Here is a 26,804-nt window from a genome sequence, read left to right on the forward strand (position 1 = left end):
AATAAAGTATCAATCTGAAATATGTTCCATAGTTCCCTTCCCACTCAGAGGCTGGCTCAAATAGATTCTTCCTTCTTATCATCTCAGGAAGTCAGTTTCCCTTCCTTTCCTTGTTTAGGAAATTGCTCCAAATCCCAAGACAGATCTTGTTCACCTAGTGGGAGGCTTGCAGGATGAGCGTTCCTCCCCCATATTCCCTACCAATCTTCTCCTAAACTGGGTCTAGGACTACCAAAGGTAGATGTTGTAGATTAGGGACACGACACTAATTAGAAAACTCTTTGTTAATAAGAGGCAACTCCCATAATTGTGTTATTCCCACTTTTTACCATGATCTTCCTCAGAATCTGAGATGGCTTGGTAAGGAGGACTGAGATACTTCACTTCTCCAGTTTCTGCTTGCTTTTGAGCACAAAGGGTCCCACTTCCACTCCCCATCCTAAGCTGGCTTTTCCCACTCATGCTGGACTGGTAATTAAGGGCTGGAAGGGTGGGCACCTTCTCTTGGGGATTCAGCATCCTGTGACTCACCGACATCTGCTGTCCCCAGGTCAGTGGAGGCAGATTTGAGTGCTTGTCTCTTGCCCCGGTTTCCATGCTTCAATCCACTCTGTCCCTTCAACATTTGAAAGATGACTCTCATCCCATGTAAACAACATTGACTTGCATCACAATGTCTGCCTGAGAGATTGTGGAGTAGCACCAACCCAGAGGACCCCACCCCACCAGGCAGTCAGGTTGGCCATGGAGCAGCGACTCAGAAACAAAGAGCCCCTCCCTCTTGGCATGGGGGTCGGGTGGGAGACATGAGTACAGGAGGTAGGGCAAGGCTCCTGCTTTGTTCATTCTGTGTTATTTCCCTTGTACACCCAGCTGGTTGAAGCTCAGAGACAGGCATCCAAATAAGAAGAGGGGTCTGACGGCCCTACAGTTGCTGGTGGACACCCTTACCTGGTGCACCGTGTAAGTTGACTGGCCATGGAGCAAGGGAGGGCAGATGGACAGATTGTACTGTAATGGCTGGCCCAAAAGGGAGTAGCGCCCATCACCTAGGGAGTAAGAGCAATTGGTTTTCTGGGAGCTTAAGCTTCATAGTATGACTTTTATAAGACTTAAACGGGCTTTGGAGATAGACAGCAACAATGCATGCTATTCCTAATTTTCTATGATGGAAATGCCCATGTGACTGGTATAAGAGATGTTTTTCTTCCTAAATCCTTTGGCTGTCAACTGTATCTCACAGACAAATGGGACTAGTAGGTCCCATCATCCTTGAAGAAAGGCTCTATCCATTGTAGACAACAGTCCTATGAAAATGACCAGGGAAGAAACTTACAAACCATTATGCATGTCTTTTACCTCTCTCTCTCTTTTCTTTTTTTTGAGACAGAGTTTCACTCATCACCCAGGCTGGAGTGCAATGGCATGATCTTGGCTCACTGCAACCTCTGCCTCCTAGGAAGCGATTCTCCTGCTTCAGCCTCCCGAGTAGCTGGGATTACAAGCATGTGCCACCACCCCTGGCTAATTTTTTAAAAAATTTTTAGTAGAGACAGGGTTTCACCACGTTGGCCAGGCTGGTCTCGAACTCCTGACCTCAGGTGATCCACCTGCCCTGGTCTCCCAAAGTGCTGGGATTACAGGCGTGAGCCACCGCACCCAGCTGTCTTATATCTCTTATATAGATTCTCCCAACCCCTAAACCCAGGGTTCAACCTTCCGACTCGTGAGAGACAATATAAGTACAGTAGACAAGAGCATAGACTTGGAGCCAGACTGCCTAGGTTAAAATAGTGACTCTGTTACTGGAAATACAATGTTGGGTATTTTTTTTTCCCTCATTAATGTTGCTGGGAAGGTTAAACAAATATAAGACACGTAAAGCATTTACAGCGATGCCTGGTACATATTAAGTACCATTAAGTGTTACCTATTATTGATAAATATTACATTTCAGAGTACTTTAAAGTTTTTAAACTACATTCTCATTTTTATACTGCTTGTGACAGCTAGGGCAGAAAGCAGATAAAATTCCCATCTTACGTGTGATTAACCCCATTTTATAGACTAGGAACTGAGGTCTAGTTCTGAGTTTAATTAACTTGTTGAACATCACGAAGCTAGTTAGTGGTGAGACTGGAACTTCTGAAACCAAATCTAGTGTTTCCTTTTCTAAGACCATACTGTTTCTTACAAAGCCCCACATTCCCAGCCCTCAGACTTGGTATTGATGTTAGGTTAAACTCTTTGGTCATTAGAAAGTTCAGTGAACTTATTTTCCCCAGCTCTTTTCACCTACTTGGTTGTAAGTACTAAGTATGTAAAGAAGGCTAAAGAAAGTTAAGTATGGACAGCACTAGAGAGTGGCAAGTGTCCAAGGCCTATACAGGATGTTAAGTTAGCTCCCAGAACTGGATCATCCACACTGGTCCCCTGCCTGTTGTTACTCTTTCAATCTCTGCAACTGGGAATGGGATGTGAAAGGTGAATTCCACAGCAGCCAGCACTAATCTAAGCCCCTACCCTGTGCTGGACCCCCAGGCCGGGGGAACTGTGTGAGGACAGGCAGGGGACTGAGTCCTGTGCAGACGCTGCTGAGGCTGGTGACAGGAGAGGGTGCTGGAGACTGAGTAGGAGATGTGACAGGACTGCTGCTCATTTGTGTGTTGGCCTGTGGAAAAGAGGAGCACACGATAAACATCAAACATTACCCTCTGGATATTCCTATGGCTTAGCTTAAAATTCACCTCTCTCAGGAAATCAGTTTCTCTTGCTGAACTCTGCCAAAGTCAGACTCTTCCTTCAAACTGCAACCTCAGACCTTAATTCATTTATGCTATTTTATTTTTATTTTATTTTTTTGAGATGGAGTCTTGCTCTATTACCCAGGCAGGCTGGAGTGCAGCGGTGCAATCTTGGCTCACTGCAACCTACACCTCCCGGGTTCAAGTGATTCTCCTGCCTCTCAGCCTTCTGAGTAGCTGGGATTACAGGTGCCCACCATCACGCCTGGCTAATTTTTTACTTTTTAGTAGAGATGGGGTATCACCATGTTGCTCTCAAACTCCTGACATCAAGTGATCCTCCCACCTCATCCTCCCAAAGTGCTGGGATTATAGGTGTGAGCCACCGCACCCGGCCCATTTATGTTTTTTTTTTTTTTTTTTTTTTTTTGAGGCGGAGTGTAGCTCTGTTGCCCAGGCTGGAGTGCAGTGGCCGGATCTCAGCTCACTGCAAGCTCCGCCTCCCGGGTTCACGCCATTCTCCTGCCTCAGCCTCCCCAGTAGCTGGGACTACAGGCGCCCGCCACCTCGCCCGGCTAGTTTTTTGTATTTTTTAGTAGAGACGGGGTTTCACCGTGTTAACCAGGATGGTCTCGATCTCTTGACCTCGTGATCCGCCCGTCTCGGCCTCCCAAAGTGCTGGGATTACAGGCTTGAGCCACCGCGCCCGGCCCATTTATGTTATTTTAATATCCACTTCTGGCACATTGATTTAAGTATTCTCTGAGCATTTTCAAGTGTATAACCCATCTGCCACCTTAGATATTAGGTTCCTTAAAAGAAGATGCTCTCTATTTCTTGTGTTTCTCCCCAAAAAGTACCCAGGAAAAGATACGTAAAAGAGGTTGCTCAGTCAATAGCAAACATTGCGCCCTGGGAAGAATAAGGTCATCTCCTTGCCAAGGCTGAGTGCTGCACTCACCTGGGGGCTGCTGTCAGGACTGTACAGGTCTCCAGGCTTCTGCCCCCGCTGGTCCATGCTGTAGTATTTACAATGACTCCACTGGACCATGGATGGGTTCTGAGGGGGCTGGGGTCCATTAGGGACATTCAGCTGCATGACCACCACACCTGGTCCAGAAGGTGACACTCCTGAAGAGCAGGAAGAAAACGGTTACAAATTCAAACTGTATTTTTGCCTTCCAGCTAGCCCTGAGTGGGAAAGCAGCAAACAAATCCACCCATTGCCTCAGGGTCACTCAAGCTACATCTTGCCAGGAACCTGAGATGGCTGCTGATGTGGCTTCTGACTCCATCTTCTCAAACCAGTAGAAGTTTGAGGGGAAGGGATATGAACCCCAGATGCCAGTGTTCCCCTGGCCTTCACCTGGTGAGGGGTAATTTGGTATGCTTGGCAGAAAACTACTCCATTCTGTCAATACTGGCTATAACCAAATGCTCAGGTCAGACTGCTCAAATGTCTAGGCATTGTACGGGTTCTGGTCTGGGTCATGGGCCAGGGCTGCAGACACGTGCAGGCTTTTCTGGTAATGGCTGTAGATAAGCCAGTGACCTCTGGTTGTTCTGGAGAAGATAAATGCACATAGTTTTACTATGCCAGACCCAGAAAGTATGTCTTGGCCAAGAATGGGGTAAGTTGGGAAACATTTCAAGCAGAGGGAACAGCATGGAAATGTATGTCATATTCAGGAAATGACAAATGATTCAAGGTGCTAAGACACAGGGGCCATGTAGGGGAAGCAGCAGGAGATGAGACACGTTTATTTATTTATTATTTATTTATTTTTTGAGACGGAGTGTAGCTCTGTAGCCCAGGCTGGAGTGCAGTGGCCGGATCTCAGCTCACTGCAAGCTCCGCCTCCCAGGTCCACGCCATTCTCCTGCCTCAGCCTCCCGAGTAGCTGGGACTACAGGCACCCGCCACCTCGCCCGGCTAGTTTTTTTTTTTGTATTTTTTAGTAGAGACGGGGTTTCACCGTGTTAGCCAGGATGGTCTTGATCTCCTGACGTCATGATCCACCCGTCTCGGCCTCCCAAAGTGCTGGGATTACAGGCTTGAGCCACTGCGCCCGGCCCCGAGACACGTTTATTTAACAAACACTTATTGAACATTTGCTATGTGCTAGTTCCTATGTTTGCCACTGAGTGTACAAGAAATAAAGCTGCCCCTGTCCTGATAGAATGGACAGTCTATTAAGGAGTCAGACATTAAACAAATAGTTGGTGTCAGAGTTTGAAGCACATTCTGGTAAGATGTTTGAACTCTATCCTGTAGGTGTTGGGAGACCTGTGCTTTGGAGAGCTAACACAAATGGCCGAATGTAGGATAGCTAGGGAGAGAGACTAGTAGCAAGAAAGACCATTTAGGAAGCTACTGAAGGTCAGGCACAATGGCTCATGGCTGTAATCCCAGCACTTTGGGAAGCCAAGGCAGGTGGACTGCTTGAGCCCAGGAGTTCAGGACTAGCCTGGGCAACATGGTGAAACCCTGTCTCTACAGAAAATACAAAAATTAGCTGGGCATGGTGGCATGCACCTGTAGTCTCAGCAACTCAGGAGGCTGAGGTGAGAGGATCATGTGAGCCTGGGAGGTCGAGGCTGCAGTGAGCTGTGACTATGCCATTGCACTCCAGACTGGGTGACAGAATGAGACCCTGTCTCAAAAAAAAAAAAAAAAAAAGCCTGCTGAAACAGAATGAAAAGATTTGAAATTAGGGCAATGCCAGCAGGAATGGAGTGAGAGTCAGACCTTTTGAAGGTTACACTGACAGGTTCAAGTGACTGACTAAATGCGACCTTGAGGTTTTGGCACTAGCAACCATGGAGAGACTCACCCTCCCACAGGGTGGGAGAAGGAAAGGCCTTAATAAGGAGGAACATTAAGACCCAAATCTTCATGGTGAAAAGCAAGATAAAGAGTCAGGGTCAAACAGTTTGATGGACAGTCCCTGCTGGGAGGGATGGGCTGGAGCTCTGCTTCCCGGCAAGGGACTGTCCAGAGTGAGGGTTTGTTCCTGACCTCCCAGGCTATATTCCTGTTGAGGCTGAGTTCACATGTGGGTGGTGGTGGAGAAATGGAAATTGGGGGTTACTAGCTTGAAAACCTGCTGCAATGCTGCTGTTTTCATGGCTCGATGCTCCAGGGCTGCCACTGCTGTTGTCATCAAATTGCTTCCTGTGACAGGAAATGTTGCAGCCTCTGCCCTGGGCACCAGTCATGCTGGGAAGTGAGTTGATTGTTTTTCTCAGGTAGTATCAGTCAAAAGAAGGGAAAAGAAATGGTGGGAGGTCTGAGAGAGAAGCTCAGGAGACAAGATCTGTCATATCATATTCCCCAGCCAATTTGTACCCCTGATCCTCTAGGATTCATCCAATCAGAGAGCACAAACACTCAGTGCAACAGGCTCAGATATCCCCATCTCCTGCCAAGGTGGACAGAGTATTCATGGACATAGATTGTAGTAGGGCCATAGGAAAACTGCACAGTTGTGGAGTATCATGCATTTAACAACTGCCCCCTTACTGTAGTTTTTCGGGGCATTTTATTTCCCCATCCTAAGACTCGCTCACATCCTGTACAAACAAAATTGCAATTGACCTTTTTCAAATACCTCATTGCTACTTGAGGGTCTAATGTAAAAATAATTAAATCTATTGTTTTTCTAGAAGGTATTCAGATACCTCATTGCTACCAGAGGGTCCAATGTAAGAATAATTAAATCTATTGTTTTTCTAGAAAGTAGCTCATAATCTGAGCCTAATGCTCTGAGCCAGGAAAGGTGGAGAAGGGGGTGAGTGTGTAGGAATAAGCATAAGCAAGGCAGTGGAAGCTCTTTCTAATACCAGCAGGTAGCCATAAGGAGCTATTAGGGAGGTCACAGAGAGAGGGAAACAAAACAAAGTCCTCATATTATTATCTCTGATCCCAACAAAAACAAAGCCTGGGTTTTTAGTTGCAGCCTGTCCTGAGCTCCTCCCTACACTGAGTCCTCCCCTGCTGGCCTGAAGCATTGTTCCTTCACTTAGCTGAGGACACAGAGCACTACTCCAATGATGAGCTGATTTTTATGCTTCTCTTCCTTGAGCCCAAAGCAGGTGGCATCTGTTAGCAGCTGAACTGTCGCTACTTCTTAATAGACATGGTAAAAAAAAAAAACAAAAAAAACAAAAAAAACAAAAAAAAACCCACTGCCCAGTGACAGCACTTCCATATAATCAGGTTGGGGGAAGGAGCATGGGTTGGCAGCGGGTGGGAAGGGGGAGAGGGGGGTTGAATAAGGAAATCAATTTCAGCTTGAAAGCTCTGAAAGGAGAGGGGACGTGTGAATGGCTTTTTAAGTGGCATCATTAAACCTGGGCAGAAAGGTCGACTGGGCACAGCAAACCGCATAAATACAAACAGATGACATTTATATCTGGCAGAATTGTTTTTTGTTTTTGTTTTTTTGTTTTTTTAAATCACTGAGGTAGAGGACTGATAGGCTTTCTTACCACCAGAAATCACATCTATGGAAAGGAATTTTCAGAGAAATAAAATCCACAGGCATCTTTCCCAAATTAAAAGATAGAAACCAATAATATCTTGGTATTTTTCCTTTTTTTGGTGCAGGAGTAGGATATCTTCACTAAATGGAAGACAAAAGAGCAGTCTCAGCTTTGGAAACCCCTCAGCTAAACAATGAGCCAGTAAATATGTGAGAGGCTATTTCTGTATGCATTTCACTCTGTCCATGCTGCTGTGTCACTGTGAGTTGGGAGTCTCTGTATAGGTATCACTGCCATTTCATGTCTGCGTGCATCCTCCCCAGACAAGCACCCCTGTTGAAACCTCAAGGGACCTGCAACTCATCATTTTAATGGGAGTTTTTCCTGGGGTTAGAGTTATGTCTCATACTATAGTGAAGGAATTAAAGTTTAGGCCTGGGGCAACTACAAAAATGTATTAATAAACCAGAACAGTTGTTCCAGGAACAGCCAATCCTAATCCCTGCCTTTATTTTTGGAAAAGTGACCATGTTGCTACATGAGAGAAGGGCGGGTAACTGTCCTCTGAAGGTGACAGACGGGCCCTTGTGGGTTATGCCTCTGGTCTATCTTTTCAGTATAGGGTAAACGAGGCAGAAGAAGCACTTGTTTCCCTTTTTCCACTTCCTCTTAGATTTCCACAAGCAGGGATTAAAGACCTGTAAAATCGATGATATGGTGAATACAGTCTTTTAGATGATATAGGTAGAACACAAGGTCCCACTATCTAGGAAAAGTACAAGGGGTCAGTCAGAAGCCTAGGATCAACCAGGGTAACTAGGAACAAAGGAGATAAAACTGAGAAAATTCCAAAGAAACAAGGAAAACAGACGATAAAGAGGGATTCCCCATTTCTTTTGATGTGGGAAGTCTACGTTAATTAATTATCTCTTTCTTCTAATCCTAGTCCAGATTTCTAGTGTTGCCAACTTCCAGAACTATGGTTTTAGTTTACTTAAATTAACCTAGTATGACAGCCAGAGTAGGTAATGAAAAATTATTTTCACTTGATTTGTTTATGGTTCAAAGACCTTGCATTTGAAGATGAATAGATGTAACCACAGTGACCCAATAGATATAAGGACATACCACAAAGGATACACAGAAAAATGCACATACAAGTATACCTACAAGTACGTGCAGGAGAAAAAATGCTCTGCGGTACCCAACACCACCACAGGCTACAGTGCTTCTTGGAGCTGCTTTCTGCAATTTCCATACCCCACTGGAAATTTTAAGGCCAAGTGCCCCTGGCGGACACTAGGAGAAACAGCCAGAGAGACCAATAACATATTAAAAATTAAGGACTTTTGAATTAAAAACCTCAGCCTGTATGAAGGCAGAAGTCATTGCTCCTTTTTTTTGTTTTGTTGTTTTGAGACAGTCTCGCTCTGTTGCCCAGGCTGGAGTGCAGTGGCGCAATCTCGGCTCACTGCAACCTCTGCCTCCTGGGTTCAAGCGATTCTCATGCCTCAGTCTTCCAAGTAGCTGGGATTACAGACGTGCACCCCCATGCCCGGCTAATTTTTGTACTTTTAATAGAGATGGGGTTTTGCCATGTTGGCCAGGCTGGCTGGTCTCGAACTCCTGGCCTCAAGTGATCTACCCTCGTTGGCCACCCAAAGTGATGGGATTACAGGCATGAAACACCATGCCTGGCCTGGATGTCATTGCTCCTTAAAGGTAAGAACTGATCATGTCTAATGAGTAAGATTAATTCTGGAATCTACGCCACAGCATCCAACATAGTGAGGGTATAAACAATCTTCAAGTGAAAATATTCCATTTCTAAATGGGGAAAATTGACAAAATATCTCCCTCTCACCAGAAGAGGGCACTCTGACATTCCCACGATAGAGTGGAAAGGAGATGGTTGGAGGCTAAATTCAGACTTCCTGCGGAGGCGGGCAGATCACGAGGTCAGATCAGGCCCATCCTGGCCAACATGGTGAAACCCTGTCTCTACTAAATATTTAAAAATTAGCCAGGTGTGGCGGCATGTGCCTGTAATCCCAGCTACTCGGGAGGCTGAGGCAGGAGAACTGCTTGAACCCGGGAGGCGGAGGCTGCAGTGGCCGAGATTGCGCCACTGCGCTCCAGCCTGGGCGACAAAGAGAGAGTCTGTCTTGAGGGAAAAAAAAAAAAAAAAAGACTTCCTTCCCAAGCTGGGCTGGGAAGATGGCTCAACGCCTGTAATCCTAGCACTTTGGGAGGCCAAGGCGGGTGGATCACCTGAGGTCAGGAGTTCAAGACCAGTCTGGCCAACATGATGAAACCCTGCCTCTACTTAAAAAAAAAAAAAAAAAAAATACAAAAATTAGCCAGGCGTGGTGGCAGGCGCCTTGTAGTCCCAGCTACTCAGGAGGCTGAGGGAGGAGAACGCTTGAACCTGGGAGGGGGAGGTTGCAGTGAGCCAAGATTGCGCCACTGCACTCCAGCCTGGGCAACAGAGCGAGACTCTGTCTCAAAAAATATATATATATAAAGAAAAGAAAAGAAAAAACAAAGACTCCCTTCCTTCCATATTTTTTTTTTTTTTTTTTTTTTTTGAGACAGGGTCTTGCTCTCCATGATGATAGGGTGACATCACCGTGATGCAGTGGCACCATCATAGCTCACTGCAGCCTCAAACACCTGGGCTCAAGTGATCCTCCTGCCTCAGTCTCTCAAGTAGCTGGGACAAACTAAAAGCACATGCCACCATGCCCAGCTAATTTTTAAAATTTTTGTAGAGATAGGGTCTTGCTTTGTTGCCCATGCTTGTCTTGAACTTCTGGCTTCAAGAAATTCTCCCGCCTTGGCCTCCCAAAGTGCTGGGATTACCGGTGTGTACCACTGCACACAGACCCCTGAAGTTTCTTTAACTGCAGTGCACTGCTATTTCAGAGTAGGGTAAAAGGGATACAAACAAGGGCAGCTGTACTTGTGTGTTAGGGGAATTCTTGGCAAAGGCAGTGAAAGGCTGCATGGCATAAACTTACTAACTTGGAATGGCTGGCCTCTTCAAAGAGGGCCTTTGGCTGTGTAACATGACATCCATTCATTTTCCACTGGAGAGAAAGAAACTAAGTAAAAAAATGTGTTGAAAATGTGTTGAAGACTTAGTATAGGATGCGGAAAGTCAAAAGATCCAAATTCAAGTTAGAGGATTGTGACTTTAGGCAAGTCATTTAATTTCTTTGAGTTTTAAATTTCCTCCTCACGAAGTTATGGTGAGAATTAAAATGTTACAATGTATGTGAGCACACACTAAAGCTGCTAAACAAATCTAAGCTGTAAGTTAAAAAGTATTTTATCAACTTCCCTCACACTTCCAAGAGAAAAGAAATGCTGTCAATACGAAGGATAAGTACAGAAGACACAGGTCTTCTGTGTCTTCATTTCATGACCCAAAGGCATGTGAGTATAGTGCTAGATTCAGATTAAAAAAAAAAAAAAGAAAAAAAAAGAAAAAGAAAAACAAAGAAAACTAAGAATTCAAAGACAGCTTTTCAGGGCTGAGGCAACAAATGTCATTTCTTTTTTTATTTCCCCTAGAGACAGGGTCCCAACTCCCTATCTGGGTCCATTCAGGCTGGAGTGCAATGGCACGATCCCAGCTCCTTATAGCCTCGACCCCCCAGGCTCAAGCGATTGTTCCCCTCAGACTCCTGAGTAGCTGTGACTACTGGGCACATCACCATGCTTGGCTTGTTTTTTTTGTTTGTTTTTTTTGTTTTTTTTTTTTGAGACAGAGTCTTGCTCTGTTGCCTAGGCTGGAGTGCAGTGGCACAATCTAGGCTCACTGCAACCTCTGCCTCCTGGGTTCAAGCATTTCTCGTGCCTCAGCCTCCTGAGTAGCTGGGATTACAGGTGCACGCCACCATGCCCAGCTAATTTTTGTATTTTTAGTAGAAGTGGGGTTTCACCATGTTTGCCAGGCTGGTCTTGAACTCCTGACCTCAGGTGATCTGCCCGTCAAAGTGTTGGGATTACAGACGTGAGCCTCCACACTCGACCATAATTTTTTTTTTTTTTTTTGAGACTGAGTCTCGCTCTGTTGCCCAGGCTGGAGTGCAGTGGCATGAGCTGCAACCTGTGCCTCCCAGGTTCAAATGATTCTCATGCCTCAGCCTCCCGAGTAGCCAGATGACAAGCGTGCGCCACCATGCCTGGCTAATTTTTGTATTTTTAGTAGAGATGGGGTGTTTCGCCATGCTGGCCAGGCTGGTCTCAAACTCCTGGGCTCAAGTGATCCACCCGCCTTGGCCTCCCAAAGTGCTGGGATAAGCCACCATGCCTGGCCTTTTAAAAAAGTTTTTTAGTAGAGTCGAAGTCTTGCTGTGTTGCCCAGGCTGGTCTTAAACTCCTCAGCTGAAGTGATCCTCTTGCCTTGGCCTCCCAAAGTGCTGGGATTACAGGTGTCATCTTGAGAGGTCAGCTTCAGTACCCTTGGAAAACACCAGCCAAGACTTTGTTTTTTCTTTGTGATGGAGTCACAGTGGGGACAGACCCAATACCTGAACTCTTTTTGCCCTTCCCAGCTCTAAAGCATAAACCCTTCCGCAATGTTTGCTCTTGCCAGTGCCCAAGACCCGCAATTCTTTATCCTCTTACCTGAGTACTGCTGTGGCATCTGTGGTGGACTGCAGGGAGAGGGAGACTGAGGCATCTGGTACTGCTCAGAGCCAGGGGGTTGCAGAAACCCTACAGAAGGGCTGGGAAGACAGAGAAGAGAGGTGTGGTGAAGCAGCAGAGGGACGAACACAGCTCCTGGCAAACAGCTGCTGCTTCCTGGTCCTCCCCTATGGGAAGCAGAGGCAGCTTCAAGCCATTCCCAGACCAATTTGCCATGCAATTTCTAAAATCACTCATCAGTTCAAAGTTAATTATATGTATTTGTACTTGATCATCTTTCAATTAGGAAGCTGCTAATCAGTGCTACAGATGGAATGTTAGCAACACACGCTCTTCTCAACACTGTGGAAACACCAGACACACATACATGCACATATGCACACACACAGATTACAAGAAACACAATAGAAGCACAGACAAAGAGTGTGTCACAGACACAGACATAGAGTGCTAGAGAGAGATGGGTAAAAAAAAACAAACACACACAAAAACTAAGGATTGCTAATTATTTTTGAACTGAAAAAAAAAAAAAAGTCAGCCAGGCACAGTGGCTTACGCCTGTAATCCCAGCACTTTGGGAGGCCAAGGCAGGCAGATCATGAGGTCAGGAATTCGAGACCAACCTGGTCAACATGGTGAAACCCCGTCTCTACTAAAAATACAAAAATTAGCTGGGCGTGGTGGCGCATACCTGTAGTCCCAGCTACCCAGGAGGCTGAGGCAGGAGAATTACTTGAACCCAGGAGATGGAGGTTGCAGTGAGCTGAGATTGTCATTGCACTCCAGCCTGGGTGACAAGAGCAAGACTCCATCTCCAAAAAAAAAAAAAAAAAAAAAAAAAAAAGAAAAGTCAAAGACAAATAGAAAACAAACTCAAAACAACCTGGAGACATATATAGAAAAAGACAAAGGTAAATACACATACACTGGGAGACAGGCACATAGAAACACATGGAGTTGCCCAGACTCCAGTTCTTGTTCCACATCTGCCTCTAACAAGCTACGTGGATTTAGGTAAATTTTTTAACAGCCCTAGCTGGAATTTCCTCATTTAAAAATGAGAGAAAAATGAAACAAGGGGTGTCGACTAGATAATTTCTAAGGTGCCTTCTACCACTAAAAATTCTATTCACGATGACCTATATTCAGGTATATATAGATACAGAAATAGATACATCATCAGTTTCATTGATAAACAGAAGTACATGGAAAATGTTACACATCACAGTCCAAAAAATTTCTTCTCTTAATGATGAGCAGTCTCTATCCTCTAGTTCTGAGTCCCATTCTTTTGAAAAATAAAAATGGAGGAAATCATAAATTATAAGTCTCTGAGGCAGGAATTTTTTTCTGCTGATAACCTCTTATGCAAATGTCAAATCAATAAGTGAAAAGGAGAATGAACTCCCTCATATTCTACCTGAATTAGGGAACCACTGGGATCTTTACCCCTGCCTTTCTTAGGCCAGTGGAAACAAAACCATGACGCAACCATTGCTGAAGGTCTATGGGAGATGTCCTGGCTCTCTGGGAGTCCTCACCTCGTACCGTTCTGCTGAGCAGGTGGGATCATGCTATAGTACACTGGTACCCCTGCTGCTGGGAGGCCTCCTTGCACAGACTGGCTCGCAGGAACCAGCATGGGTTGCTGGAAAGGTGGCTGGACCACATTTTGCGAGTCACTACCCACTGGAACCTGGGTGAGAAAGAGAAGAGAATGACTACTCACATTCGCATTGAGCTCATCCACAAACAGCCTAGTCGTCACTATATCGGGGCAGTACAACTTCCTTCCCTACCTTACAGCCTCCTCCTGTTCTCCCCATCTGCCTAAAGAAAATGTTTCCAGAGCTGTCCCTATTTCTGCCTTCTCCAAATACCACCCTTGGGGCATGTGACATAAAGAAAGGAGCCTGATTTCCTTTAGCCACTACTTTCCTGGACATATACTCATTCCATGGCTGTATAAAGACCAAACAATTTAAATATTCTTCTCAAACTCCATGGGCTGTCATAGGAAAAAAACCTAAACATTCTAAGGGAAAGTAGACAATATTTTAGTATTGGAGTTTTTAGTATGGATGACCCTGGGAGGCTCTCCTTTTCCTCATGCCAAGGACTAGGGTGATCCTTCCCAATGCAGAATGCACCCACTTGGTAAGAAGGCAGTGGAGTGTACTGAACCACCAGGCCTTGCATCTGGCCCCCCATGCTGCTCCTCTGGCTGCTGAGCAGGCCCTGGTTCTGTGGCTGCTGGACCCCAATCATGCCTTGGTAAGCCGCCTGCTGCTGGTTAGGCATCATGGGCTGTAAACCTAGAGATGGGCAAGGCAGAAAATACATTAGTATGAATGTTTAGGAGGTCACGGTCTATCTGTAATTTCTCTTCTCCATTCTATTTTATCTTTTCTTTTTCTGGAGAGCCTAGGTCTGTTCGTAGGACCCTAATCATTCCTGCCCCTAGACCCACCTTAATTTTAATGGAGAAGGTACTTCTTTCTTTCCTGGTGTGCCCTTCCCTTATTCACTGCCTTCTTAAACCAGTGGTTTCTCTTACCAGGCTGCTGGGATGGCTGAGGCAGCTGTTGACCACGTTGGGGGCTATAGGCCACCGGGTGAGAGAGAGGTCGATATTGCTGGTTGGAGTTAGGATATTGTCCAGGGGGATAGTAAGAAACCTGGATCTATGGTGAGAGGAGACAGATGTGTGAGAAGTCCCTAAAATTCAGCCGCAACATCAGCATACTACTATAAATGCCTCAAGATTGATGGCCAGAAGTATGTAAATGGAGGTATTTTGGACCTGCAGTTGCAGTAAAACAAGGATTTATGTTATATAGAAAGAAGACTTTCTGGCTAGAACAACTCTCAAGTGCAAGGTAGGGAGAGGTATTCCCTCTGGTCTGTCTAAACTAGAGGAATAAAGAAAGTATAATACGAGACAAAATGAATTAAGTGATTTAAGCTGGGAACTGGAGCTGCTCACCTGTTGAGGGGGCTGCATGTACCCCTGGGGTGGCAGAACTTGCTGAGTAGGTGGTGCATGGCTAGAGGTGGAATAGTTGGAAGTGGGGAGGGGCTGACCCGTGGAAGCCATGATGAAGCTAGTCTGCTGAGGGTGCTGGGAGATAAGTGGGGTCTGGAATAGAGCTGCAGATGGATCAGCTGCTTCAGTTGAACCTTGGCGACTAAGGCTCATTTGTCCAAAGGGGTTGCTGAGGTCATCTGCCTGTTGAGAGAGTATAAGACGCAAGGATTGGGGCTGTATCAAACCTCATGTCTTTGGCTTCAACATAGACAGAGAGAAATAGCAATGCTTTTTACAACCTTCTTTAAAACAATGTGGGATAGTCCTACCTCTGTGCTGTGCTATGAAATGAATAGCTGTTGAAGCCCAACTCCAGAGCCAGTCTCTCTATCACATATGAGGTAACAACGGTGACCCTGATTATAGTTGTGTGCTTTTTTGTTTGTTTGTTTGTTTTTGAGACACGGTCTCATTTTGTTGCCCAGGCTGGAGTGCAGTGGCTCAATCCCAGCTCACTGCAATCTCTGCCTCCCAGGTTCAGGCAATTCTCGTGCCTCAGCCTCTTGAGTAGCTGGGGTTACAGGCTCCTGCCACCAAACCCGGCTAACTCTTGTTTTTTGTTTGTTTCTTTGTTTGTTTTTTGAGATGGAGTTTTGGTTCTTGTTGCCCAGCCTGTAGTGCAATGGTGCAGTCTTGGCTCACTGTAACCTCTGCCTCCCGGGTTCAAGCAATTCTCCTGCCTCAGCCTCCCAAGTAGTTGGTATTACAGGCATGTGCCACCATGCCCAGCTAATTTTTTTGTATTTTTAGTAGAGATGAGGTTTCACTATGTTGGTCAGGCTGGTCTCGAACTCCTGACCTCAGGTGATCCACCCACCTCAGCTTCCCAAAGTGTTTGGATTACAGGCGTGAGCCACTGCGCCAGCCTAATTCTTGTATTTTTAGTAGAGACGGGATTTCACCATGTTGGCCAGGCTGGTCTTGAACTCCTGAACTTAAGTGATCAGCCCGCCTCGGACTGCCAAAGTGCTGGGATTACAGGTGTGAGCCACCACACGTAGCCTATGATTGTTGTTAGGGTTAGTCCCCGGGAAATGGGAGCAATGACACAATTACTGTATATAGAAAAAACAGGACAAACCAGTGGGTTAACGAAAAAAAAGAGTCTTCCCATTTCCTGTCTTTCTCATGCCCCCAACCATAAAAAGGCCCCTACATTGCCACAAATCCTGTTTTTATAATAAAGGACCCAGATAACACCTTGAGTGGATCATGGGTAGCTAGGTTCATGTGCCTTCACAGCTCTGCCTATGCAGCAGCAAGACTAGGGGCACCCACTCCTGCTGCTTATCTCCTTACTCCCTCTGGAGGTCATTTCCACCTTTGTTCTCTGACACTAGCCTAGAGTTCTCCTGCCCTTCAGAAACTACTTCCAATTCTCACCTTCAAAAGGAGGGCAGAGTGAGTGACTAAGCTGGAGGGTAAGACTGACTGGCCAGGCTGTAATTGCCTTCTCTCTCAGCTCTCTTTCCTAAGCAGCAAGGGTGATGGTGTTCCATCTCTCACTTGTATGGTGATAGGTTAGAGTTTGTTAGCTTCCTCTTCCCTTCTGCTCTCTGAACAGTAATTCTCACACACACACACACACACACACACACACACACAAAACCAGCAGAAACCAAAAGACAATGCTTTTTCTGTAGTTTCATTCCATTTTCAGGGATCTGATCTTCAAGTCAGCTCTTTTGCCACTTATTGGGCAGGAAAAGATGACAAGTGAACTGGATTGCAGATTATTTTGAACTCCATATTACAGGACAATCAAAATAGAAATAAGAGGTAGGAGGAGGGAGGGGATTCTAGTGAAAAAGCAGATGTTAAGACAGAGCAAAACAATTAAGGGCTCCTACAACTATGACGGAAGTTATCAACGATGAGGCAAATCAGATCTTCAAAGGATTTGTAGAGTACAAACGATTTAAACAGCATGTGCTATGCAGTGGATGAGGATTTTTAAAATATAAACTGATAGCAAAATAGGGGAACAGTTTTAAGTTTTTGCCAGTGATACCAGAGAAGTCTGCAACTGCATTTTTTTTTTTTTTTTTTTTTGGAGACAGTCTTGTTCTGTTGCCCAGGCTGGAGTGCAGTGGTACAATCTTGGCTCACTGCAACCTCAGCCTCTCCCAGGTTCAAGCGATTCTCCTGCCTCAGCTTCTCGAGTAGCTAGGACTACAGGTGTGTGCCATCACACCCAGCTAATTTTTGTATTTTTTGGTAGACATGGGGTTTCACCATGTTGGGCAGGCTGGTTTTGAACTCCTGACCTCAGGTGATCCGCCCGCCTTGGCCTCCCAAAGTGCTGGAATTACAGGCGTGAGCCATCATGCCTGGCCTGTGTTTTTATTTTTAAAGGAAATTATAGAGAACCATTCTGTATAGAAAAAACTGGGTTCCTCAGACATGCCCAGGGAGCAAATTAGATTTAGGATGTACATGGTAGAGATGAAGAGCCTAGGTTATACCAACATCCAATTTCATTCTCTGTCCTGAAACTCGGGGGAACACAGTGTTCCTCTGTCTTACATTTAAGCATCTTTTGATGTGCTGTGATGAGGCCATTAGCATGGAGTATAGTTCAGCCTGTGCTGGCCCCTCAAGAAGAAATAGCTTTCAATATACCCTCCAAAAGCACAACATACTTACAAGGCCATCACAGACTGACCCAGACATACCCACAGATACAGGCCACACATATACGAGACAAAAAGGGGGAATGGAGTTTATACCATGTTGTACTGCTGGGGCGGAGAGACTGGCAGAAGGACTTGGGGACAGGAGCTTGGAGAGAACTGAACAGGCTGCGGAGAGGGCTGCAGAGCCGGGACTGGCTGTGGACCAGCAGAGAGGCATGTGGAAAAGGGAAGAGAAAAGAGAGGCAGGGAGTGGGGCAGGGGGTGTGGGCAGAGATGGGGAGGAAAAGGGAAGGAACAATAAGGTTAATAATCATAGAAGAAATTTCACATGAGTAGCACGACTGCTGAGCAGGTAGGTGACCAAGCCCGGGACAGCTTGAAGATTTAACATCTCTTTGACAAACAGACAATCTCTCTTATCAGGGTAGAGACCTGCTGTACTCCCTTCCCCATTAGCCATTCAAAACTGTGCAGCTGTTGTGAGCAATCTGAGGACTCTCAGGGTCAGGGTCTGCTGTCTGATTCCAAATACAGCTTTTCCCAAAGCAGTTTTTCTGCACACACAATCCTGGGGAGCATGATCATAACCCTCCTTGACTGCCCACTTGAGAAGGGATTCCTGTCTGCACTGCTGCACTGCTTCTACAGGAAGGGTCATCCAAGGTCTGGCTCAGCTGCTCCTGATTTCATACCACAGCTCTCCTAGAGGAAATACTCATTCACAAGGATCATCTCCCTCCCAAGGGCAGAGAAGGAAAAAACACCCAAGATCGTGCCTGCTTCTGGCTACTTCCTTCCACTCCATGATTGCTCCTCCAGGCTATGACAGCAATATGAAAAATCCACCTCCACCCCACAAGCAAACAGGAAAGATTTAGGAATAAAATATAAATAGCTTAGCTTTAGTTTTTGTCCCTTCAGTCCCCCTTCACTAGCCTCAAGCAGGAGGATTTGTTTACTAGGAACACAGAATGTTCTAAATCAACTAGTGGGTAGTTATTATTTTTTCCTTCCCTTCTTCCCCTCCAGGCATTTTGATCACCTCATCAGTTCTCTAGTCATAGTCCCTGGTGGTAGAGAGATGAGAGAAGGAGAGAGGCAAGTAAGGGGAGAAAATAACATTTGTATATATTATTTTATTACATACATTGTCTCATTACAGCCTCACACAAGAATCCCATAGGGAGATATAACTTGTATTTGCAATTTAAAAAGGCTCAGATAAATTAAATCACTCATCTAGGCTTACACAGTTAACATGGCAGAGCTGAGATTGAAATCTAGTTCTGCCTGGCATAGTTCTTTCCACTCCACTCTAGTAGTGGGGAGGAGGTGAAGGAAGAAGTCAAGCAGAATTATCCAAGCACCTTCCACAGGCTCCTCGCTCCACATTTAGAGCATTAAGATGTGTGGGGCCACGGTATCGATATCCTCTCCTGCCACACATCTCCAGAGTTTCTCACAGAAGGGACTAACAGTTCAGGAGGCAGAGTACACAAAAGAGACTAACAGTTCAGGAGGCAGAGTACAGGAACTAAAAGACTCCCCAAAGAGAAGAATACTCTGGAGGTCTCAGCAGAGGACCTGATACCTGAATTAAATAAAATGTAAGTAATTTTGGTTAGGTAAAATTATGGAGAATCCACTGTGTGACCTGGGAGAGTTGCTGCTGTAGCCTTGAAAATAAACTCTTAGCTCTACTGGCACACCTATTTTCTGTCAGATAATGGCATTCCAAATATAACTGATAGACAAGATGCTCAGCATTAGCTGCTTATGCTGGTGGCTTTCATACACATTTTCTATTATCCCAATTCTCTTCATTCTTTTGGAGAAGGGTCTTTCTTGGATCAGGGCATATATATTCTGGGGGGAAAAGGACAGTAAGTGGCAAAAAAAAAAAAAAAAAAAAAAAGGCTGCCTGTGGTGGCTCACACCTGTAATCCCAACACTTTGGGAGGCTGAGGCGGACCACCTGAGGTCAGGAGTTCAAGACCAGCCTGCCCAACATGGTGAAACCCCATTTCTACTAAAAATACAAAAATTAGCTGGGCGTGCTGGCGTGTGCCCATAGTCCCAGCTACTCAGGAGGCTGAGGCAGGAGAATCACCTGAACCTGGGAGGCAGATGTTGCAGTGAGCCAAGCTCGCGCCATTGCACTCCAGCCTGGGCAACAGAGCAAGACTCACTCTCAAACAAAACAAAACAAAACAAAACAAAACTGTCTTGTTTTCCCCACACTTGTAGGTTGTGACTAAAGAGTAAAGTGAGAAGAAGTGATGCTCCTCTTAGGCCTCCCCTAACTGGGGAAGGGCAGTGATACGGGCAGGGATATCAGTGTTATTTTTTTAGTTACTCCACAGCTATCCTCAGCTGTAGTTCTCTTCTTGAAGGGTGTCAAACTCCAAAGCCAGGGAAAGTCTGAAAAACCATGAGGAAATTTATTTTTAAAAAACTTAGGAAGGCCGGGTGCAGTGGCTCACGCCTATAATCCCAGCACTTTGGGAGGCCGAGGCGGGCAGATCACGAGGTCAGGAGATCGAGACCATCCTGGCTAACAGAGTGAAACCCCATCTCTACTAAAAATACAAAAAGTTAGCTGGGCGTGATGACGGACACCTGTACTCCCAGCTACTTGGGAAGCTAAGGCAGGAGAATGGCGTCAACCCGGGAGGCGGAGCTTGCAGTGAGCCGAGATTGTGCCACTGCACTCCAGCCTGGGCAACAGAGCAAGACTCTGTCTCAAAACAAAAACAAAAACAAAAAAAAACTTAGGAATATACCGAACCACGGAGCTGAAAGACCTCAACATGGAAAACTACAAAACACTGCTGAAAGAAATCATAGCTGATACAAACAAATGGAAACACATCTCATGCTCATGGATGGGTAGAATCAATATTGTAAAAATGACCATACTGCCAAAAGCAATCTACAAATTCAAGCAATCCCCATCAAAATACTACCATCATTCTTCACAGAATTAGAAAAAATTCTAAAATTCATATGGAACAAAAAAAGAGCCCCCATAACCAAAGCAAGACTAAGCAAAAAGAACAAATCTGGAGGCATCACACTATCTGATTTCAAACTATACTATAAGGCCATAGTGACCAAAACAGCATGGTACTGGTATAAAAATAGGCACACAGATCAATGGAACAGAATAGAGAACCCAGAAGTAAATCCAAATACTTACAGCCAACTGATCTTTGACAAAGCAAACAAAAACATAAAGTGGGGAAAGGACACCCTTTTCAACAAATGGTGCTGGGATAATTGGCTAGCCACATGTAGGAGAATGAAAGTGGTTCCTCATCTCTCATCTTATACAAAAATCAACTCAAGATGGATTAAGGACTTAAATCTAAGACCTGAAACTAAAAATTCTAGAAGATGACATTGGAAAAACCCTTCTAGATGTTGGCTTAGGCAAGGATTTCATGACCAAGAACCCAAAACCAAATGCAATAAAAACAAAGATAAATAGCTGGGACTTAATTAAACTAAAGAGCTTTTGCATGGAAAAACAAACAAAAAACAGCAGAGCAAACAACAGACAACCCACAGAGTGGGAGAAAATCTTCACAATCTATACATCTGACAAAAGACTAATATCCAGAATCTACGACAAACTCAAATAAATCAGTAAGAAAAAAACAATCCCATCAAAAAGTGGGCTAAGGACATGAATAGACAATTCTCAAAAGAAGACATACAAATGGCCAACAAATATATGAAAAAATGCTCAACATCACTAATGATCAGGGAAATCCAAATCAAAACCACAATGTGATACCACCTTACTCCTGCAAGAATGGTCATAATCAAAAAATCAAAAAACAGCAGATGTTGGCATGGATGCAGTGTCAGGGAACACTTCTACACTGCTGGTGGGAATGTAAACTAGTACAGCCACTATGGAAAACAATGTGGAGATTCCTTAAAGAACTAAAAGTAGGGCCGGGTGCAGTGGCTCACGCCTGTAATCCCAGAACTTTGGGAGGCTGAGGTGGGCAGATCATGAGGTCAGGAGATCGAGACCATCCTGGCTAACACGGTGAAACCCCATCTCTACTAAAAATACAAAAAATTAGCCAGGTGTGATGGCGGTCACCTGTAGTCCCAGCTACTTGGGAGGCTGAGGCACGAGAATGGTGTGAACCCGGAGCTTGCAGTGAGCTGAGATCGCACCACTGCACTCCGTCACGCCACATGCACACTGCTCTGGGCGACAGAGCAAGACTCCATCTAAAAAAAAAAGAACTAAAAGCAGAACTACCATTTGATCCTGGAATCCCACAACTGGATATCTATCTACCCAGAGGAAAAGAAGTCATTACACAACAAAGATACTTGCACATGCATGTTTATAGCTGCACAATTCACAATTGCAAAATCATGGAACCAACCCAAATGCCCATCAATCAATGAGTGGATAAAGAAACTGTGGTATATACACACAATGGAATACTATTCAGCCATATAAAGGAATGAATTAACAGCATTTGCAGCGACCTGGATGAGACTGGAGACTATTATTCTAAGTGAAGTAACTCAGGAATGGAAAACCAAACATTGCACGTTCTCACTGATATGTGGGAGCTAAGCTACGAGGATGCAAAGGCATAAGAATGATAAAATGGGCCAGGCACAGTGACTCATGACTGTAATCCTAGCACTTTGGGAGGCCGAGGTGGGCAGATCATGAGGTCAGGAGTTCGAGACCAGCCTAACCTACATGGTGAAACCCCCATTTCTATTAAAAATACAAAAATTAGCTGGGTGTGGTGGTACACGCCTGTAATCCCACCTACTTAGGAGGCTGAGGCAGGAGAATCGCTTGAACCCGGGAGGTGGAGGTTGCAGTGAGCCCAGACTGTGTCACTGCACTCCAACCTGGGTGACACAGCGAGACTCCATCTCAAAAGAAAAAAAAAAAAAGAATGATAAAATGGACTTTGGGGACTTGGGGGGAAGAGTAGGAGGGGGGCAAGGGATAAAAGACTACAAATATGGTACAGTGTATACTGCTCGGAGATGGGTGCACCAAAATCTCACAAATCACCACTAAAGAGCTTACTCATGTAACCAAATACCACCTGTACCCGAATAATTTATAGAAAAATAAATAATGGAAAAAAAAAAAAAAAAAGACTGGCCCTGAGGAATGTGGCTGCCACCTACTGGCAAATTCTGGGCTCGTTCACTGGCTCTCGGATGCCTGATGACAAGAGGAGGCCCAGAGAACTCCTTTTCAAGAAGTCTACTTCATTTTAAGTAAATTGGGCAAAAGGGAGTCCCTGGCCCTTTAGTCTTCAGCCTCACCCCTGGTTTCACAAGCTTCACTGACACACAATTTGAAGGCCTATTTGGACAGAGGAGGCCCGCCAGTAAGGGAAAGATCATGGTTTAATCAGTACTATTCCCAGACCTGGGGCAAGTGCCTTGTGTGACAGAGTTAAAGTTAAAAACCCTTCCTCAAAGATTTTTTTTTTTTTTAGGCAGAGTCTCGCTGTGTTGCCCAGGCTGGAGTACAGTGGTGCAATCTCAGTTGACTGCAACCTCTACCTCCCAGGGTCAAGCGATTCTCATGCTTCAGTCTCCCAAGAGGCTGGGATTACAGACGTGCACCACCACACCCAGCTAATTTCTGTATTTTTAGTAGAGACGGTGTTTCACCAGGTTGGCCAGGCTGGTCTCGAACTTCTGGTTTCAAGTAACCTGCCCTCCTCAGCCTCCCAAAGTGCTGGGATTACAGGCATGAGCTACCGCACCCAGTCTCAAAGTTTTTCTTCTACAGGAAAAGCTTTAGAATAAGCACAGTGGTGTTTGTGTGTGCACGTGATCACTTCTTTAATCCATGCACAGTTATGTGCCATTAGAAGCTGAACAATAATTATTCTCAGGCTCAGCAGCTTCGGTCTAGGGAGCCCCCAGTGCTGAAGGCCAATCAGGGAAAAAGAAAGCAAAAGAAAGAAAGAAAATGGCAGTAGAAAGAAGAGTAAAAAAATAAAAAGGGTGAAAAAGTGGCGAAGAAGAAAAAAGGAGATACATACAGTGAGAAGGTGGGATAATTTTTAGCAGCTTCCATAAATGCTTCCAGGGCATCAAAACTTGGATAAGATTCTTTCATTTGGAGTTAGTGATCACAATTAATCTCAAGAATGAATTTCGAAGAGAACACGAATCTCTGCACTAAGTAGTGTTCCCCTACCCCCAAGCTATAGCACCTAACCTGGCACCACACTCCCCACAGGAGATAAGCCAAGCCAACAATCGACCAACTGACTCTCACAATCCAGTAGCAGGAATAGAACCTGAGTAGAAGATTGGGGTTTAGGGCCAGTCACTTGGACATTCTGTATAAATTTCAGTCCCAAATGGTTCTTCTCTTATCTCTTTATTCCTCTCCCACTCTTGCTGTCTGTTTCTAGGTATGAGATGATAGGTGGAAGGTGGAGGCAGATGGGAGACTAAGAGGGAGAAAAGGGAGCAAGACTATTAAAATACACCTTTTAGGGGAAAAAACCCCAGAAAATATTAGGACCTTGGAAAAGCAAGTCATACACATAAAAAAACACAGTAGCGGCCAGGCGCAGTGGCTCAAGCCTGTAATCCCAGCACTTTGGGAGGCCGAGACGGGTGGATCACGAGGTCAGAAGATCGAGACCATCCCAACATGGGCTAACATGGTGAAACCCCGTCTCCACTAAAAAATACAAAAAACTAGCCGGGCGAGGTGGCGGGCGCCCGTAGTCCCAGCTACTCGGGAGGCTGAGGCAGGAGAATGGCATAAACCCGGGAGGCGGAGCTTGCAGTGAGCTGAGATCTGGCCACTGCACTCCAGCCTGGGCGACAGAGCGAGACTCCGTCTCAAAAAAAAAACAAAAAACAAAAAACAAAACAAAAAAAACAGTAGCAGACAGCAGAAGGAGAAGCACAGTTTACCTACTTACAGGTTTGAATTAAGACACAGACAGAGAAAAGAACACATACATACTATGCTTCAGTAGGGAGCAAGGTAAACTGAAGTGAACAAGACTTACTGGGGTAGATGGTGGTAGAACAAGAAAGTTAGGACTATAGAAAGAACTGACTTAGACTAAGATAGAGGGCTGCAATGACTTGCATGCAAATTACATTTAGACACAAAGTAGGATTTCCTAGATCTTCACTGTTCTTTATTTCAGCTTCATTTCACAATATTTGAGATAGGGCAATACTGGGCCATTCTGGGGTCTTTGCACTCTAGTTTCTAGTTCATGGGGTATTAGTGTTTGGGACTTGCTTCTTACACCTAGGGAAGAAATATATCTAAGGCCAAGCTGGACTAATAAGCAGGGGGATGGGGGAGCCTGGGAAGTGAAATGACAATGTAAACTGCAGCAGAAAAGACCGCAGACATATAGGCTTTCCAGCTACAAGAGAATACTTCAGGATAAAGTATGGGGCTCTCCTCACAAAGAGCTCTATTCATGTGAGAAGAGAGTAAGTGAAGATCTCAGCACAGCTCTGCTCAGATTATTAAGGTGACTTTTTTTTGTTTGTTTTTTAAGACAGGGTCTTACTCTGTCACCCAGGCTAGAGAGCAGTGGCACGATCTCAGCTCACCACAACCTCCGCCTCATGGGTTCAAGCGATTCTCCTGCCTCAGCCTCCCTAGTAACTGGGATTACAGGCACCCGCCACCATACCTGGCTAATTTTTGTATTTTTAGTAGGGACTGGGTTTCACCATGTTGGTCAGACTGGTCTTGAACTCCTGACCTCAGGCAATTCACCCGCCTCAGCCTCCCGAAGTGCTGGGATTGCAGGCTTGAGCCACCACGCCCGGCTTTAAGGTGACTTTTAAACATAGTCACCTTAATGACACTGGCCAGGCATGATGGCTCATGCCTGTAATCTCAGCACTTTAGGAGGATGAGGAGGGAGGATCACTTGAGTCCATAAGTTTGAGACCAGCCTAGGCAACATAAGCAGGATCCTGTCTCAAAATAATAGTAACAACAATACATTTTTTAAAAATTAAAAGAAAAAAATAAAACAGAATACTAAAGTTCTCGTTTAGAACAGGACCTGATTCTTAGATGACCTTCCTGGTCTCCACAGATGCAAAACTTTACTTAAACTCTAGTTGGTACCAACATTTACCAGTCCAGCAATAGAATGAGGATACAGCCCTTTTGAGTCATGGAAAACAAAGACAACATTTGGAGTCTTTGTGTTTCATGACATATGTATGGCAGGGGTCTTGAGTGTTATTTCTTTTTTCCCCAAACCTCAATACATAAATACGTGTTTATGGGTCCACATAGTTGGCCAGATGATGGTGGAAGTTATAATCTTTTTAAGTTCCATGTATAGATGTAACGGAAAAAAATGCCTTGTTAATTACACACGGACATAGAGGGAGATGGGGCATAGTAGAAATGTGGTATGAAATAAAAGATTCTACTGACAATGTTCAGGAGGCAGAGGAAGAAATATAAAGCAAAAAACCCCCAAGCTGACTCTACTAAGAGTTATTTGGCAAAACCTTTGCCCAAGGTTCTTCTTTCCCCACAACTAACAAATGAGAAATGGGGGAGAGAGTGGCATGTCTCCAAAAACTGATCCTTCCTGCCACCCACAGCACAAGAGACATGACGGTACATCTAAAGTTTGCTTGAATCAGAGTGGAGAGGACTCTGACACTGAGTGGTGACTCACCTGTGAGATCATGTGATTATTCAAGGGTGGCTGTTGCTGAGGCGTGGGTGGGAGAGCAGGAAGTTGCTGCTGCTGCTGCTGCTGCTGCTGCTGCTGCTGCTGCTGGGCAGTACAAGGGAGAAGGCCCCGGACAGACTGGGATGAGGTGACCTGGTTGCACACTTCTGGGGCACCTAGTGCCATACCTAAGGCAAAGAAGAAACCCACGAAAAGTTGTTAAGCACAAGCCATGAACACATTATCCCTGGAAGGCTTAGAGGGCTCTACTTTTTCTTTGTCTTTCCTCTTTATTCCCTTTTGTCCCCTCCCCTACTGTCTTTTGAAGATTCAGAGATAAGCACAGATGCATTTCAGCTGCCTTGCTGATGCCAGTCCTCCCTTTGCAGGCTTTTGCTCCCTAGGGACAGGAACCACCTTGACTGTCAATGTTTGGTTATGAAATTGAACAAAACGTGAGGCTGCTGAAGCACCTCCCCTGAAGTGC

The 26,804-nt window shown here is 45.2% G+C and overlaps 1 protein-coding gene across 12 annotated transcripts in view; it reads right to left on the bottom strand.

Moving 5' to 3' along the window:
• R3HDM2 (R3H domain containing 2) overlaps positions 1 to 26,804 on the bottom strand; it is a 179,319-nt gene that overhangs the window by 1,689 nt on the left and 150,826 nt on the right. For all 12 annotated transcript variants that reach the window (XM_037996905.2, XM_073020880.1, XM_073020877.1 and 9 more), the window contains 10 exons: positions 26,321 to 26,505; positions 14,872 to 15,114; positions 14,443 to 14,569; positions 14,040 to 14,200; positions 13,427 to 13,581; positions 11,865 to 11,965; positions 3,706 to 3,875; positions 2,524 to 2,671; positions 952 to 1,049; positions 532 to 616 (listed from right to left, as the gene is read on the bottom strand). In XM_037996905.2, the coding sequence (XP_037852833.1) occupies positions 532 to 616; positions 952 to 1,049; positions 2,524 to 2,671; positions 3,706 to 3,875; positions 11,865 to 11,965; positions 13,427 to 13,581; positions 14,040 to 14,200; positions 14,443 to 14,569; positions 14,872 to 15,114; positions 26,321 to 26,505 (1,473 nt within the window). The remainder of the gene's footprint in view (positions 1 to 531; positions 617 to 951; positions 1,050 to 2,523; positions 2,672 to 3,705; positions 3,876 to 11,864; positions 11,966 to 13,426; positions 13,582 to 14,039; positions 14,201 to 14,442; positions 14,570 to 14,871; positions 15,115 to 26,320; positions 26,506 to 26,804) is intronic.

Source organism: Chlorocebus sabaeus, chromosome 11 (genome assembly GCF_047675955.1).
Source record: "Chlorocebus sabaeus isolate Y175 chromosome 11, mChlSab1.0.hap1, whole genome shotgun sequence".
Lineage (NCBI taxonomy): Eukaryota > Metazoa > Chordata > Mammalia > Primates > Cercopithecidae > Chlorocebus > Chlorocebus sabaeus.